General features: G+C 45.8%; 1 protein-coding gene across 1 annotated transcript; it reads right to left on the minus strand.

Moving 5' to 3' along the window:
• Window positions 1-3,273: 3,273 nt before the first annotated feature.
• Window positions 3,274-17,291, minus strand: LOC149340817 (venom serine carboxypeptidase-like). Its single transcript, XM_089549706.1, has 6 exons — window positions 17,218-17,291; window positions 11,067-11,113; window positions 9,883-10,085; window positions 8,354-8,684; window positions 6,358-6,875; window positions 3,274-3,555 (listed from the first exon to the last, which is right to left on the minus strand). Exons 1-6 carry the CDS (start codon window positions 17,289-17,291, stop codon window positions 3,274-3,276), a joined length of 1,455 nt encoding a protein of 484 aa, XP_089405832.1.
• Window positions 17,292-17,757: the final 466 nt, after the last annotated feature.

Raw genomic sequence — 17,757 nt, forward strand, 5'->3', positions numbered from 1 at the left:
ATTGTGTCTGATCTACACTATGAGGGCTAGAAACCACTCCACATTGTTTCAATAGATATTGCCTTCAACTGGAGATTTATTTACGCAGATCAATGTTCGCACCATCGAAACTGTATATCCTGCAGGGAAGTTGATTCACTAGAGCACTATATGTCTAGGGCTTATCGTAATCGGGATTCACTTCTTTAAAAACTAGGGCAGTAAATATAGCGCAATATTTTTAGAGCTCAAATGCAAGTAAAAAATTGGGTAACGCTGCAAAGTTTTTAAATTTTTTTGTTTTTTCTGATATTTTTCTAGCTAAAGGCTATTGATTGTGGGCGCTTGGTCGAGTGCGGACAAATGACATGCCTTATTTTTTGCTAATTAGTTGATAAAAATATGAAAACGGCAGGTTCCACCAAGAAACTGTTTAGAAAAAGAAGACTTTTTCTCATCTGTTATAATTATTTCGTCGCTTAGATTACTAATATACCATGCAGAACTTTTGCCTCCGTCCAAGACCTGCATGCCTTCCTTTGTACACTGCGAAAACATTAATTCAGCATTACAACTGTCATTTTGAAAGCACAGGGGCCTTGGAGCGGGACGTACTTAGCGTGGATAGCGCTTGAAACAACGATACCAATAAGACAATAAGACATCTTTGACCCGTGCTTTGCGACGGACTTCTAAAACGTACTTTTTTCTATTTAAGTTAAGTCGTGTAATGAATGACGAAGCGTTAAAAGAGGTTTTGGAATTACCAGTTCTTACTAGATCTTTCATCTTTAGGATTATTTGTTGACCGGAAACACCTCTCTAGAATAATCATAAGACACCGGTAAAATTTCGTGCGGTGTCTTTGGCTCAACGCTAGACAACGCACAGTCAGGTAGACACGAATTTACGGGTAGAAATCACGTTTAACCCGATTTTTAAGAAAGCTCTACCGGATGCAATATAATCGGCCAGAATCGCGTTTTACCCGGAAACGAAGGGCTTTATGTGATGTTTTCCACCTGATGGTTACTTGTTATTTGTTGTTATTTGGTTTATACTTGTAAAAAGATCCCCTCACATGGTCATGGCTCACTCTGTGTCGGCACTTCTTTCCTTCGGGGCTGGTATTAAAGGTTATGGTCTGCAACTAGCGTGCGAATGATTTGATTCCTATGTCGTTGGTACTAAAAAACCTCTTTGTTAAGTTATTTGAAATTTACTTCAAAACTGTGCCACTATTCTTTCAAGGTTTATTCAGAAACACCTCCATGCTTTTTAAATTTATATAAACCACCTTCTTTCAACACTCCTTGCCGTTTCTCCCACGATCTTCTGATGGTTTGTATGTGTGCTATCTCTTGCTTTCGGACTTTACGCCAAATCCTGGCTGATTACTCGCACTGGGTATATGTCGTTTCAACGAAGCAGGACAACAACAGCGACATGGTCGTTAAGCACTCTGAACCCATACATGTGCGCACCGTGCAGTTGTGTGGCGCAAATGTAAGCTATAGAGTAGGGTACGTTGCACTTCCGCAAGCATTTGTAGTACCACAGCCGGCGAGTATCCGCTGGCGCGATTCGGAGGAGGCCTGCAATGCACACACCTTTCTGCCCTAGTGAGAGAAATAGCCTCGTAGTACCAAATGTCAGGTGGCACTGAAATTAAAAATGAACGTTTTTAGCCGCGATTTTGCTTTTTCTTGGCCTACAACGCGATGGTCTCGATGTGTCCTGTTGCTCGCATTGCTGATGCGCTTCGCGTAAATGGCGTCTCCAGAGCTGTTCGTGACAGCTTGGTTTCCGGTGTCACTGCTGCGACGAACCGGCGAATGCGCTTTCCATTTCCTGCGTCGCTAAACGCCCTCTGCTCGCTCATAGGGCAAATAATAACATGCGCCACCTGATGAACACGTTGCCGCGGCCATTCTGAGGTTTCATTCTTGAAAGCCCATGCATAGAGTATTTGTGTTAGGTGGTGCAGGCTTAGTGTAGAATTAATGTACGTATACGATAGGCAGTGAATTTTCGCTAAATGACATTTCACGCTGTCATGTCAGACTTTAACTTAAAAAGGCGAGAGGACAAATCCAAGCGTTGAAATGTTTGGAAATGCAGCAATGTTTTGAGTGCTTTTTTTCATGTATTGAAAAAAGCGCATGGAAGAGGCGCCTGATTGAGTAGAAATTCAGATTCCCAAGTGACAACATATTTCTCGTGATATTCTTAAATTTATCGTGACCAAAGTAACGACCCTTGGAGCAACTTGGTACGCGCTAACATTTAAACAAAAGTTTAGACACAGCAGCAAAGGTGCAACCTTAAGATAATTTTTGCTCCTTGTCATACGAAAAAAAAAAAACAAGAAAGAAAGGGAAATGACGGCGTAAATAAATGCATGCACTCTCTGTCTTCCTCCCCCAACCCCGCCCATAGGGCACCGATAGAAAGCCTACATACTGCCAGGCCTCCACGGCTCACGGAACCACACTGACATGTTTCTAGGATCGTGGTAATTTTCGTCGACGACATTTCACGCCCAAAGTGCTCTACACAGATTAATGCTGCGACGCAGATATCATGGATAACACATGTAACTGCGTTCAAGCGGCGCAATAATTTTGCTTCCATAGACACAGATACATTTGAGAGTAGAATGAACACTGGGTTTACTACGTCGCCTGGAGCTGTGGTTGCGTAATCCTCATTTCTGCACCATTGTTTGCATGTCTTCTGAAGCCCTTCCACTTGAACCCAAGGGTCGGCACTATGACCATAATAAAAAAACAAAAATAAATAAATTTTCTTGTCGCCCTTCCCCAACTTTCTTTTTCCCCTGATCGGAGTACATATCTGCTAGATATGTTTACAACGAAAATCATAAAAACTGATTTCATGTTGCTGGCAGTTGCAAAGGCTGAGCTGTTCAGCTATAGTTTGACTTCGCATTATTAAGTCTGCTTTCAAACGCTGAGGCTAGGCCTTATACATACGATACTATGGAGAAGAGTGCGTGTATGCACGGGACAATGCAAGTATTTTGAATCGTAAGGCGTCCGGTTTGTTTCAAAAATGCGCATTGTCCCTACAAACAATTAAGTACTTGTGTCCCACAAGCTTGATTTAGAGCGTTTAGGAATCCGCTTAGTAGGCGACATCTTTTGTAGTAATCATGACTAACCTGATCATCTTGTATTAAAGTGCATAGAACTTATCGCAATCGTATCATTTGTTTGCACATGAGACCATTTTATTTCTGTCGTGAGAACGAGTGCTGCTAAAGTCTGCCTCCTAAACCACAATCGAGACGTCATTGACAAATCTGGTGATCAATTCGTAGGCCACTTCTGGCTGGTCGTAGGGCAGGATGTGACCCCCATTCCGGACGAGAACCATTGTGAAGTTGTTCGCTTGCTTAGCGTAGCCCAGCACCTCATCACCGTCGGGCGAATGCCAGATCTGCTGCGTGGCACTGGCGAACTCCTCGGCTCCGGACCACTGCAGCGAAGACATGAAGGCGTCCGTCGCAGTGTAGGGGACGGAGATGTCTAGCTGACCGCTGTAGTGGAGTGCCTTTGGGAAAAGAGAGCAAAACGTGAGGTCCGTGCAAGAAGTAACATTTATCTGTTTACAGTGCAACAACTCTGTACACGTGAGGATTTTTGAAAAGTTCCCAGGGAAAGGGTTTTGTAGCATGGGCGGCACAGTGGAGCTGAAGTGCCCAACTTGAAATTTTAGAGTTCTGAAATTGGTGATGAGGGAAGTGTGCTCATCCTCCGAAAATCTGAAGCCAAGGTTTCATTCGAGCCGCACTGTAGTGCTCGGAAAGAAACTCATTAGACTGGGGCCATTAAAAAAAGATAGTGCCTGTGTCTGCAAACATAGAGCCACAACCCTAAAATTTTACCACACATCAGTGTTCGAAATCTTGGGTGTTTAACTTCCAAAAGGCGACGCCAATTTGCAGCGTTATGGGTGAGGTTGCTCTAAAAAAAAAAAAAAACAGAAGTGAGAAACAGTTGTAGGCACGGCAAGACGGTGCATGTGATTGAGTACGCGGACTTGCTACAATCAGCACGAACGCTCATCAGCTGAATTCAATTCTAAGAACACTTTTTCTTTGCAGGCATCTCCCCGCTAGATGCCCTTCGCACACTAGCGCCTGCGAGCTGGCCAATGCCGCAAACAAGATAGAGGTAGGCAGTTTTAACGCAGAATTGCATTTAACGTCCATATTCGTGAAACCTAGCTTCCGTCACGAGCTCAGTTTCATAACCAAGCACGAAAATCATCTACACAATGCAATGGTGTACGTATAGCTTCGATAAAACGCATGTATTTATGATGGGCGCCGCTCGCGCTGTAATTTTTAGTTTATCCTCGCATAAGTGCTATAGCTGCTATAGCTATAGCTGCTGTAGCTATAGCTATCCTCTCAAAGCTGCTATAGTTTGATCTACCCATATAGTCATACATTCTACCGTAAAATGTACAGCGTCCGTTGTAAGGCCTTAATTACACGGTGAATTTGTTTTACCTTAATTAATGGGATTTATTTGCATTGAGGTAATTTGTTTTACATTGAAGTCAGCAGGTGGAAAAGTGGAGGGTGAAATCTCCCGTCCACGTTGAGGGGAGAGGAAGGAGAGGGCAAGTACGAGATTGAGCAGAGAGAAAGGGTGGGGATCGAGGGATTATCTTAAGGGGCAGTGCGCTGAATTTGAAACACCCATTTCTTTCCAGAAGAACGGAGATCTTGCTGTCGGAGGTGCTGGATTCTACAACGTTTTCGCTGGAAGCGCTGTAGACGAGTTTTACCGAGAATTTTTTCTTAAGTTCGTGCGCCTTTTTTCATGTGTCCCGATGCTGGGAATCATGATCCGCGAGCACGACGGCGATTGCACGTCGGGAAACGTTGTGTAGCTGAAATGCTGCAAATCTCACCCGCCAGACAGTAATCACTCAAGTTTGCTGTAGAATAGCTTCTTTTCAGTGTCCACAGCCAAAGCTGTAGCGGCATTGCACTATACGCCACGTCGTCAAAAGTTTTAGTGGACTGCGGTTGCCGCTCCATCAAAGAAATTGGCACACTGTGGCGCCTTCTAGTGGCGAAAGCTGAAAGCACATTAACGGCGATACGAATTTACATCGAAGGGCGCACTGGAGAGAGCTTAAACCGCAAGAAAACATGCCGAACACTCCTCCAAGCAGGCAAAAAAAAAACACTATGCAGTTAAAACAAATCAGTGATAATTTGCGGAGATGTGGGCACGTAGAGGGTGACACTGATAATGGTAGGGTTTCACGGCAAGATATCATTTCAGTTTGCTTTATTCTATGCTTGAATCACTGAAAAAATTTTCTAAGCTTTCAGTGGCTCTTATTTATGCTCATTTTATGCAAGGGTGCCTCGATGCAGCTTCGATTGGTAGGGTGGTGACGTCTCCGCAATTTTGAATGGCAAGTCACGTTTAGCCGTCTTTTTGCGAAAATCAATACTTTCGTGTCTTTGACACACGGTAGTGTCCAGTGCTGCTTCCAAATACTGAAGCCTTAATTGGAATCTGATTTTAGAACCTTTCTCTCCTTTCTAGGCGTCGGCGCTGAGCATGCGGTTCAAAATGGTGTGTCCAGATGGGACCATAGGTGTCATCAGCCTTCCAAAGGAACGCTGTATCGAGGCACCCTATTTTATGCGGCTTTCAATGACACATAAAATTTTTAACACTCTTTTGGGCGAGATTGCAGTACTCAATTCTCCCTATATGAGGCACGACGTTTTCAATTCCGCCGTAATCTCATGAGACGTTTTGACCAGTGGTCGGTCTCTGTAAATAGATAAACCTGAGCTGTGGCTCAGTTGTTGATTAATGCGTAATGCGATTAACCTTTGATGATTTTTGCGCCGCATTAAGCTTTGCTCTGCAAAATATTTCTCTTTTTCTGTTGCTCTAGCCGCCGCGCCATCACGTACCCATTGTCCTCAGCATATTATCAACGGAGTTCCTGAACTAATTAGCAGTTATGACTACAAGATCATGGCCGCCGCCGTGTTCTCGGAGTATCTGCAGTTCATCCTTACCGTGCAACATGCAACTAGCAACCACTGACGACCGCTTCGACAGGCTCTTTTCTGGTAGCCGTCGGATTGGCCCACTGAGTGGGACTTTTATATTGCTGCCACCACATCGCGGTCGCTGCCTGTCGTGGTCCTGGTCGTGGTTTGTATGCGGCGACAGTCGTTAGAAGTCGTTATGAATCATTATAGTATAACATTCGTCATAAGGACTACAGTACAATGTTCACAACGATTGGGCAGTCAAAAAGACTGTGTTGAGTGGGTTAAGTTACAAAAAGTGACCTGTGGAGGATTACCTTGTAGTTGTCTATAAACAATGCGAATTCATCTCTGACCGACTTCATAAGGTCGGCCTCAAAGTGAAGCAGCACGGTGAATCTGTTCACTCCGAACTGGGCTCCTCCCACGTGGATGGCACGGCGCATTGCTGAGGTCTGGACGAACTTCTCGTAACGTGTGTGCGACTCGGGTTTGGAGGTGAGCAGGTAGTTGTAGATGTAGTCGAAGGCCGTGACGTTTTCAAAGTACGTAGGCCATCCGAATACGACGCCGAACATCAGTTCCATCGCGAGCGAGGAGGCCTCCGTGTAGCGCTCCTCACGGATCAATTGCTCTGCCCGATCACAGTTTTTTTGCATTTCTGTTGCTTGGCGTCGGTCCATGAGGCCGATCTGGTACAGGTAGTGGCCATAAATGATCATGGTTATCGGGTCGATGAAGCCATTGCCAATGGAAATACCCTTAAGGTTGATTGGTACCCGCAACTCTCCTCTGGACTGGTGCAATGCGACGCCAATGGCAGGGACGTATTTACCTGCGGAGAGAATTGGACATCAAAGAATGCAGTCGTCTCCGGAGGTGTTGGGAGTAATTGTTTGATGTCCTGCCTTCCTGATGCGTTCAGATCTGCCTCTTCCGGTTAGGCGTAAGAGCAAAATATGCGTACAAATGCGCAGCAAACAAAACCGTGTGGCTCCTTGTCGGTACTCTTCTCAACAGCAAGCAACACTCTTATGGATTCATTCACTCACGCACAGGCTGGGAAAGAAGTTATATTGAAGTTCTGCGCTTTATTTTCGATTTTATTTATTTATTTATTGTTCTACTATAACCTATATCTTGTTGTTTCAGGTCGAGTAACTGTTGATGTGTCCACAATAATAATAAAGATAAAAGAGGAGATACTGGAGTGTTTAGACGCGCGAGCCGAGCACTATTCCGGCTGCACACAAAGACGTGTAGATTTAATTCCGACCGCAGCGGGCGCTGGGGTTCGATCCCCAGTGCCGCCGGGTACCCACCGGTGATACAACGGGTACAAGCTTTCCCCTGGTCTGGTGCTCGGCTTATTTGGGGTGAAATGCTTGGGAAATAGGTCTTTGACCCCACCTCTTGAGCAGAAACAAATACCTTGTGCCATGGCGCTCTTTGGCCACAGATGTCCTTGCGCTATAAAAATCCATCATCAACATCATCATCAGATTTTAATTCCACTGTGGCGGGCTGATTTCTCCAGAATGCCTCAATTTCGCTGTAGTGTTCGTGTGATGCGAACAGACGGACTGACAAAAATGTACAGACATAGAGAGGCGAAGATGTGGACATAATATTCATTTCTGCATTAAAGTGTCATTAACGGACAGCAGTGCTCCGTCTGTTCCTGATATCGAAGAGGCTTGCGGTTACGGAAGGTAACTTGACCTATTCAAGAATCAGACCGCTCGTCCACGTCTTTCGGACATACGTTTTGTGATCACTGTGTTTAATACTAGGCAGGTTGCGACACTGTGTGGAACTGCGGGGGTAAGAGAATGCACAATTTATACGCAAAAAAAAGCATAAACCTGAAAGGGCTAACTGGCAGGAGTTCTTGATGATAGGACCTCGACAGTATTTTATTGATGGTACTACCAATGCTATCAATAGTTTAGTTGAGTGAATATGAAAATATCAATAGCAAGAAATAAATCTACGGGTAATACTCTCCGAAGTACACTATCCATAGGGCGATCTATAGTATGAGATCAGGCAATGCGCCGTGCGTATTTACTTTAGCATAAACTAGGTGACGTTTCCCGCATGTCCGGGCACGCGCTATGCAGGTGGTGCTAACGATGATAGGGTTGTCTGTTTTCGCAGTACACGCGTCATCGAGCGCGCTGCAGGCGTATCCTGAAGTCACTGGATAAAGTATTCAGAGAACCACGATGGTCCTAGATGTGTTGTCAATAGCGACCGGCGCTGTCCATGAGGTTCTAAGCGGCCGCGAAATTCGCTGAGGCTAGATCTCACCTGCGTAAGATTCCCCGGCCAGGTAGAAATCGTTAGAGGAAAAACTGTCGAAGAGGGTAAAGAATTGCTGCAGAAACTCCAGCATGTCCCTGCTCACGTCGGACATGTTGCGGGCGTAGCCATCGTCACTCTGCGTGAAGCTGAAGCCACTGCCCACTGGGTTGTCCACGTAGAGAACCGATATGCTGCGTGCCCACGTGACTGGGCGCAGCTGCGCTGCGTTGTGTTCGTCCACGTAGTAAGGGCCGTGCTCCACGAACAGGCCCAGAAGAGAAGACGTGCCCGGTCCTCCCTGGAGCCACATCATTACCGGCGCCCGGTCGGGGTTTTCCTGTGGAAACGAAAATGGTATAAAAGATGGTTCAATCAATCAATCAATCAATCAATCAATCAACCAATCAATCAATCAATCAATCAATCAATCAATCAATCAATCAATCAATCAATCAATCAATCAATCAATCAATCAATCAATCAATCAATCAATCAATCAATCAATCAATCAATCAATCAATCAATCAATCAATCAATGAATTCCTGAAGGAATTGACTGACTGATCGATCGGTCAATCAGCACCTTATTGAAGATTAAGTATCAGAAAGATGAAAAAAAAAATGAATGAAGAAATAAAAGTCAACAGACCGGCTCCACAACTAGTCGATAGCGCTGCGTTCAGGAATTTTTCCCGACGTTGACTAATGATAACCTCAGCAGGTGGGTCACTTTTCATCCAATTAGCGTTAGCTGCATTTTTTTATTGATTTCAACGGATATTGTTACGCCTCCTTTATGCATCAATAATTACACGAATTTTAGAAGTGAGAAAGTGGTGTCAATGCAGAGGCAATGCAAGATAACGAATTCGAGCAAGAGTTGTGAACCATATGTGTGGGCTATGAATTTTTTTGAGATGTTAAACTACCAAGTGACTAGGGCTCATGCGCTAGTATAAAAAGTATTATTATCGGTGTAACTCGAATTTGAATTAAGGTTGCAGACAGCACAGAAAAGTGTGAAAGCTTTTCAAACACATCTGCAGTCGGAAAATGTGATGGTGTTAGCGTCGTTGTTATCCGTTCTCTGATAAGAGTGCTGTCTTACGTTCGCCAAGCGGTACATAATATCTTAGAACTTTCTTGATATTACAGTTTGAAATCCAGTCACGAGTTCGGGTAAAGTTTGCGGTGCAGAAAATCTCGCAGTTTAAAGAAGACGGACGTGTACAAACAGTTCTTCCATTGAAAAAAATGATGCTAGCAATTCTTTTTCTTCTTGCCGTTGTGGAGAACGTGCAACCTACCTTGTAATTCAGTGAAATTATTCCATAGTGTTACGGATTTGGGAATGCGATTTTTAATATTTCGAGATGTTATTCGTGATATGCCGTTTATAAAAAAAAAAAAGAGCGTTGTGTCCAGAAAATGGGATCTTTTTTTCTTCTGAGGAAGCTTAGCATTATTCTAGCAATGTCGAAGCACTGCCGCCTGTGCCTTGAAAGGTTACGGCTGTCTTCAGCGCTGGACATTACCATGGCAGGGAAAAACCAGAAGAAGAGGTTGCTTCCGAGTTCCTTGTTGACGGTGATGAAGCCCGAGTAACTGAGGACATCCGGCACGTCGCCGAGGCTGCCAACTCTGCTTCTTTCCAAGGCTTCGTCATACTGGCCAGCTTCAATTAGAGGGGTCAAGAACAGGGGCTCTCCCTCGTCGACCTCTGAGGTTGACGTGTCGGCTGTGTTGGACAAAAGGATGGAGTGTATTCTTTTCTTTAATTGTTAACATTTTCTATTCTCCAGAAGATGGAGCAGTGTTCTCATTCTTGGTCCGCAAACCAAAGAGACACTTCTCCGCAACTGCTAGGTTTGGCACGCAACGCTTGTGGGGTAGTATAGGGCCACATAGAAATCGATGTTAGGTGGGCAGTAGCACTTCACCCGAAGGCTATGGCCTGCTGGCTAATTTCAGGTTTTATTAACTCGTGCTAACTGCTGGAGTGCTTTACGCAGGTGTGACGCAGGTTGTACAAGAATAGGATGTAGTAGAATTGGACACTATGATGAAGCTCTATTAAAATTATGCGAATCTTCTGAAATTACTTTCGGGGTTATGTTTTCACTGAGCTTGAGAAGATTTTCGAATGTTATAGTTCCTACCAAAGAAAATGTTTCATATTTTTTTTGCAGCTGCTCTAATGAGACGCAATTATAAAAGCAAAGTTCTCTTGCAAGTCCGGCGCACTTTTACGTGTGGCTCTTTGCTGTAGGGCACACTCGTGATTGCGCAAAGAAAGTTAATAAAGAGTCCTTGTAAACGACTTTTCAACACAGCGCAACATATACTAAAATAATCCAGTATACTCCTTCAACTTAGTATTCAGCAGGTTGAGGATATTGCATTAAATGTAGTTGTTTCAGGCTTACTTGACCTACAAGCCTATAGCGGTTCAAAAAGAAACAGTGTTAGCGTAAAAAGATGCTAGCACCTGCGTTAGCCAAGCAGTGCACGAACGTAATATGCTGCTTTAGCTCGGCTTTGCGGCACGTTTTAATGTTTTTGTACTTGAACTCATTCTCACTAGCAGTCAAACTGGGTGCACTCAAGGACGAATGCCTCTCGTAAATGACCTAAAATTGTCATAGTCTGCAACTACTCCCTATTTTATCTTCAATAAGCGGTGTGAGTTTTGCCACCGCAGACTGACAATTCTGTTTACCTTTGTGAGCGCTTTTCTTTTCGCCATTCCTTGATGAGTGGTGGCGCCTGCAAGACATTCACAACAAAAATATCAATTTAGAGCTAAATAACCCCTAATCTTGTTCTTCCATTTGGAACTTAACAATACTGCAGATTGGGCGAGTTGGTTAACATACATCTTGAAAAATTTAGCGCGACACACAAGGACAGAAAGAGTAGACGACACGAGCGCTGACTAACAACTGAAAGTTTATTCGAAAACACGTAGAATTATAAAGGAAGAAAGTGCGATAAAATCGTTGGTCAAAAACCAAAAGAAGAAAACTAAACACAACAGTCACCGCCAGCTCCTGCTATCAAGACGCAAAGCACTTGTCCAGATAAGCTACCTCTTTTTCCCGTATAGTAACGGACGGTTTGGCCACGCACGTGTTATGAGCCTTGGCGATACTATATGCCTCGTAAATTTCCCTACACAACACGTTGTCATTCTTGTACACAATCGTAGTGTTGTCAAGGTTCGGCGAGCACTTGCTGGTCCCGAGATCCTTGCACTCACGGCAGTGCAAAACAAGGTTCGAAGACACCGGTTTCCTGCAGTCCAGTGAATTCTTGCGCTCCTGCAGCCGCACATTGATGCATCTGCCCGTTTGGCCGTAATACACCTTCCCGCAGGCCAATGGCACCTTGTACACAACCCCCTTTTCGCAGGCGGTGAAATCGCTGGCATGACTGGCAGTACACTCCCGCGGGTATTTTCGAGGCAGTGTCTTGTCTAACCTGTTCCGAACTGCCGCGCACACTCTCCCGACCTTGTTATCAGCTGAAAAAACCAGCTGCACATCATGCTTAGCTGCGATCTTCCGTAGTCGATGAGACAGCCCGTGTATGTATGGCATACATGCAACCTTCTGGCGTGGCCGGTCCGCTGGTTCCTGAACCGAGGGGAAAGCCTCGCGCTTCAGTTTTAGCAATAGTCGCTCCGTAAGCCGGGCAAGATGCTTTTGAGGGTAACCAGCTTCTTGTAGTCTGGCCACTTGCCTCAAAAAACCTTCCTCAAGTCGGTGGGGACACGACTGCCTCAGGGCTGTGGTCATACCGGACATGGCTATGCCGTCCTTGACAAGTCTTGAATGCTGGGACTGGAAGTTTAGAAGGGGCTTACCCGCCTTTGGAGCATACACCCAGCAAACATGCTGATTGGTTAACTTCAACTCCAGGTCCAAAAACCGGATACAACCCTCTCTTGGCACTTCAAAAGTGAAGTTGAGGCCCTGACCTCTATCCTTGAAGATCTTGAGAATATCAGGCGTCGTTCGGATGCTACTGGCCCCTTTGATGAAGACAAGGTAGTCGTCTACATACCTGAAAATTCGTCTTGTGACGTCCTTCAAATCAGCTTCCAGATTCCTGTCTACCTTCGATAGAAAAATATCACTGAGAATTGGAGCAACCCGAGAGCCGATACACACTCCCGAACGTTGAACGTACACCTTGTTTTCCCACACCTTGTTTTCCCTCGGGTTGCTCCAATTCTCAGTGATATTTTTCTATCGAAGGTAGACAGGAATCTGGAAGCTGATTTGAAGGACGTCACAAGACGAATTTTCAGGTATGTAGACGACTACCTTGTCTTCATCAAAGGGGCCAGTAGCATCCGAACGACGCCTGATATTCTCAAGATCTTCAAGGATAGAGGTCAGGGCCTCAACTTCACTTTTGAAGTGCCAAGAGAGGGTTGTATCCGGTTTTTGGACCTGGAGTTGAAGTTAACCAATCAGCATGTTTGCTGGGTGTATGCTCCAAAGGCGGGTAAGCCCCTTCTAAACTTCCAGTCCCAGCATTCAAGACTTGTCAAGGACGGCATAGCCATGTCCGGTATGACCACAGCCCTGAGGCAGTCGTGTCCCCACCGACTTGAGGAAGGTTTTTTGAGGCAAGTGGCCAGACTACAAGAAGCTGGTTACCCTCAAAAACATCTTGCCCGGCTTACGGAGCGACTATTGCTAAAACTGAAGCGCGAGGCTTTCCCCTCGGTTCAGGAACCAGCGGACCGGCCACGCCAGAAGGTTGCATGTATGCCATACATACACGGGCTGTCTCATCGACTACGGAAGATCGCAGCTAAGCATGATGTGCAGCTGGTTTTTTCAGCTGATAACAAGGTCGGGAGAGTGTGCGCGGCAGTTCGGAACAGGTTAGACAAGACACTGCCTCGAAAATACCCGCGGGAGTGTACTGCCAGTCATGCCAGCGATTTCACCGCCTGCGAAAAGGGGGTTGTGTACAAGGTGCCATTGGCCTGCGGGAAGGTGTATTACGGCCAAACGGGCAGATGCATCAATGTGCGGCTGCAGGAGCACAAGAATTCACTGGACTGCAGGAAACCGGTGTCTTCGAACCTTGTTTTGCACTGCCGTGAGTGCAAGGATCTCGGGACCAGCAAGTGCTCGCCGAACCTTGACAACACTACGATTGTGTACAAGAATGACAACGTGTTGTGTAGGGAAATTTACGAGGCATATAGTATCGCCAAGGCTCATAACACGTGCGTGGCCAAACCGTCCGTTACTATACGGGAAAAAGAGGTAGCTTATCTGGACAAGTGCTTTGCGTCTTGATAGCAGGAGCTGGCGGTGACTGTTGTGTTTAGTTTTCTTCTTTTGGTTTTTGACCAACGATTTTATCGCACTTTCTTCCTTTATAATTCTACGTGTTTTCGAATAAACTTTCAGTTGTTAGTCAGCGCTCGTGTCGTCTACTCTTTCTGTCCTTGTGTGTCACGCTAAATTTTTCAAGATCCATTTGGAACAGCGCGTCATCCTGCCCAGAGCAACGATTTTTTTTTTTTTCATTTGAAGTACGTTTCTTGTACGTTACTCACCGCCGATGTGACGTGCGACCACATCTCACGGGTTCAGATGCCTACAATGCGACTAAACAATTTACTGCATCGACAAGCTTTGGCTACGCGGTAGCATTCTTAAAAAAGGAATACAATCCGAAGAATATTTATCCGACCCAATGGCTCTGTCCGAGACGACCTTGATTCATAAACAGCTTCGACTACGTGGGTAGGTTAAAGGATGCACGCCTAGAACCCAAGCTGGGCGACGTAGTAACCAAGTCAACATCGTCAGGCGTCAGTATAGCAAATGGCGGCTGCAGTATCATGCTCGGAAACTGTGACATGAAATGGCCGGACGCGAAGTTGGATGCTATACTGGTAGAGAGAGATAGAAAATAACTTTTATTATAAGAAAAAGGGGATGCCCTTCCATGGTCACTTTTGTCGTAGCTATTTACGTGGCCCGGGCGATCAGGTGACGCTGGTCGTCCCGGGCTGTGCAAGGCAGGATGGCTCCCCATCGGGTCCGGGAGAGGTAGGGCATAGGAAGTACTGAGGGAGGACTGAGGCATTCCCTTGTGGGATGGTAAAAGGTTTAATGGGCGCCACAGAAAGGGAAATTTGTGGGACAGTGTGTGGGGTAAAATGTGAGCCTAAGCGCACGATTGGGGAAAGTGTCAGTCTGGATTTGGCGCCAGTAGACTGCCTCCTCTTCTCTCAACGAAATTTTTTACGAGGTGGTGAGTACGTTCTGCAGGAGAGCCGGTAGTGTTGGGGTATGCGTGATCATGTGAGAGGTATGTGCCCTGATGCGGTATGCGGATCGTCAAAAGAAGGGACGAAATAAAGTTTGAAGCTGCTTTCCACCCTCTTCAAGAACTCTATTAAAAAGGCGATGGAAACTAAAATAAGCAAAACAGTGCATTTTCAGGGTCCCTTGAGATAACATGAAAACCATAGCTGTCACGCTGGTTGGCGAAATCAGCCCGCTCACCAGGCTACGCTGGACCCCATCACAGGCGGTATTTTGTAGGGAGATCAGCTCCCTGGTCTGCACGACTTTCAAGCGCAGACAGCACATTTTCGACGGCGCCAACGGTCTCCCGTGCATCCCTCATGACTTAAGCCTTTTTGCATTACACGTTACCTGGCAAGCAGCTACGCAAACACAAGATTTTCTGGCTGTTACCCACGACGGCCACACCGACTTCAGAACAAGTTTCCCGCGCACCTATCACCGAGGAACATATCGGTATAAAAGCTGCTTAGTGCTTATCATTCAAGAGAGCGAATGTTAACATCTACATTCCTTGGTACGCGCCTTGAATTCTGCACACTACGAGTATAGACCCGAATGGATGAACCTGAAGCTGCTTCATGGCGATAAAAATAACGAAAAAAAAGATCTCTGCCTCTCCCGTAACCGAGAGTAGAGTAAGCATGAAATGTTTACAGGCATAACACCGTGGTTGTAGATGGTACTAGTCAACAACAGTGCGGGCTTAAGTAGGCAGCCGCGAACCGTGGCGGCCTTGTCGCTTTCGGGAGCGGCCGCATAATCATGGCGTTGTCGGCAGGGGTGAGCAGTCTTCTGCTGTGGCGTATCACTCGCAAAGCGATCGCTTTCCGCAAGACGCTTCCTACCCCTCCTTTCATCAGGCTCCATTGCTTGGCTTAAGCAGCTGTGACGGTGGCGGCATTGAAATGCAGGACGATGCAAAAGCGCACGCGGACACGACGAGACGCAGGCCTGACAAGAATGTATATGCAGCGCGTTCGAAAACTCCGCGAGCGTGTATACATCTGCCTGCCAAAGGGGGAAACTTCATGAGCGCGGCCGGTCTTTTACATGCATGAGTGTGGGACCGCAGCGCCATCCTTGGGGACGGCGCGGAAGCAATTTTTCCGCCCAAAGCCCCTCTCGCCGTGGAGCTCCCCTCTTGCTCTAAGCGGCCCTCTATCTTAGAGAGTCTCGTTAAATCTCGTACCGTGCCCGGATGCTCTCGTTTCAGGGCCCGGATGAGTGGAATTCAGTGCGCGGATGTTGGCTCTCGGTCTCGGCGTGACGTCACCACACTGCCGACAACGGGAGCTAAAAGCATTTCATGCTTAATACCAAGAACGAATGTTGAACATAGTTTCCTAATGTCAGTCATCTGCGGCCGTGACACCTGAAAAAGATTGGGGCGTGTTATCCATTGCTTTTTACTTTGAGATAACTGGACGTGTACCGGTAAGGAGATGGATACGGATGAAGGAGTCATAAGCGTCAGATGCGTACAGTGGTCTGTGCCAGAGTCTACAAGGTAGAGTACAGTGCGGGAGGAAGTGTAATAATCATTACATTTGTAATAAATAATCATTAAGCCACTTAAGTAGACAATCGTCTGGGAAATATAAGGAAAAAACATATACGAAGCTTGCTGCACAAGAATATGGCCGCTGGGAACTGATGGCAGTTTCCGAATGTACTGCGTCATTTTTTTCGCCTTGAGGTGTTTTCGTCCTTCACAGCAGCACTTGGGCTGTGAAGGACGCCACAGTGCAGATCCCCGTATTAATTTAGACCATCTTTAGACCACACTTATGACACTGCACATGAGGGTATTGCATTTAACCTCCATAGAAATGCGTAGCTAGCCACCGCCTGAATTCGATCCTGTTGCCTCGGGATCACACACCGAATGCCAAAGCCTTTGAACCACCGCGGGAGGTATCGCGTGAAAAGAAAACTCTAAAAGAAACATTTTAACGACCAGAAATAATTGCACTGTCTTCGAAAGCTCAGTAAGTTACAGTGAGAAGGCTATGTTGAAAACTGACGAATTTTCGCGGAAAAGATGCACGTGGTCGGTGAGGCGTACCTTCGTCCAGCACGGTTTTGAAATCGTATATCGAAGTCCGAATGTCGAGGCTGGGAATCCATTCCTCGAACTTACGCTCATTAGCAGAACGCCATAGTCACCGGATAACCGTGGAAGATGTGAGAATGTGACGCGCACACTTCAGAAAACGGCAGCTTCCGCATAATGTTCTCTAATGAAGGCTAATGGGCTACGTAGAATGCTGCTTACACAGGTATTTAAAAGGAAGTTTGATGGAAAGGGTTGTGTTACATTCTGCAGTAAACCGAAATATTTATCCACTGCATTTACTCTTGAAGGTAGACTGCGTCAAAACAAAAGGAGACTGGTTATATGACGAGTGCGACGTATGAGTAAGATTAACGCGCTTTATCTTTTCCGGACAATCCAAGGAATGGTTTGACCGTAGAGATACTTCCAGGACTTGAGCTCGTAAGGCAAAACTGGTGAAGACTTACCCTTTCTTGTGACTTGTGCAAACGCCAAACGAAAAACCAGTGGTAAACAGGAGGAGTAGGAGCACCGCTTGCATTCTGGCAATAAACCATACGTAAAATGCGCTGTAATTGACATTCGCGCCTTCCTTCAACGAAAGTAGCGCATTTATGATGTTTAGAATATTTGCAGTTTCGGGACAAAATACTAGAAATTACAGGATTTTTGATAAAATCGTGGTGCAGACCATTGGTCGTTCAGATCAGTGACATACTGAATGATTAAATTTTTTGAACACGGTAAGCCTTTGGTGAACAGCGGCAGAAAGGTACCGAAGGTTGTTGTTCAGCAAAGCTTTCTATGGCCGCGGTTCTGGTAATATAATTTCGTTTGCCAAGCGCTATATTGTTGTAATTTGCTAAGGTTGAAATGTGGCACTGGTCCATTGGTTCTGGGTTGCAGGCATGAGCGGCTGTTTCGTTCCTGTTTATTCCTGCGCATGATACAGGAGCGCCTTTTAGTGAGAGCTCCACAGGAGTGATATTTAATGTTTATTTTTGCTC

Source organism: Amblyomma mixtum, chromosome 6 (genome assembly GCF_055824585.1).
Source record: "Amblyomma mixtum isolate Tamu chromosome 6, ASM5582458v1, whole genome shotgun sequence".
NCBI lineage: Eukaryota > Metazoa > Arthropoda > Arachnida > Ixodida > Ixodidae > Amblyomma > Amblyomma mixtum.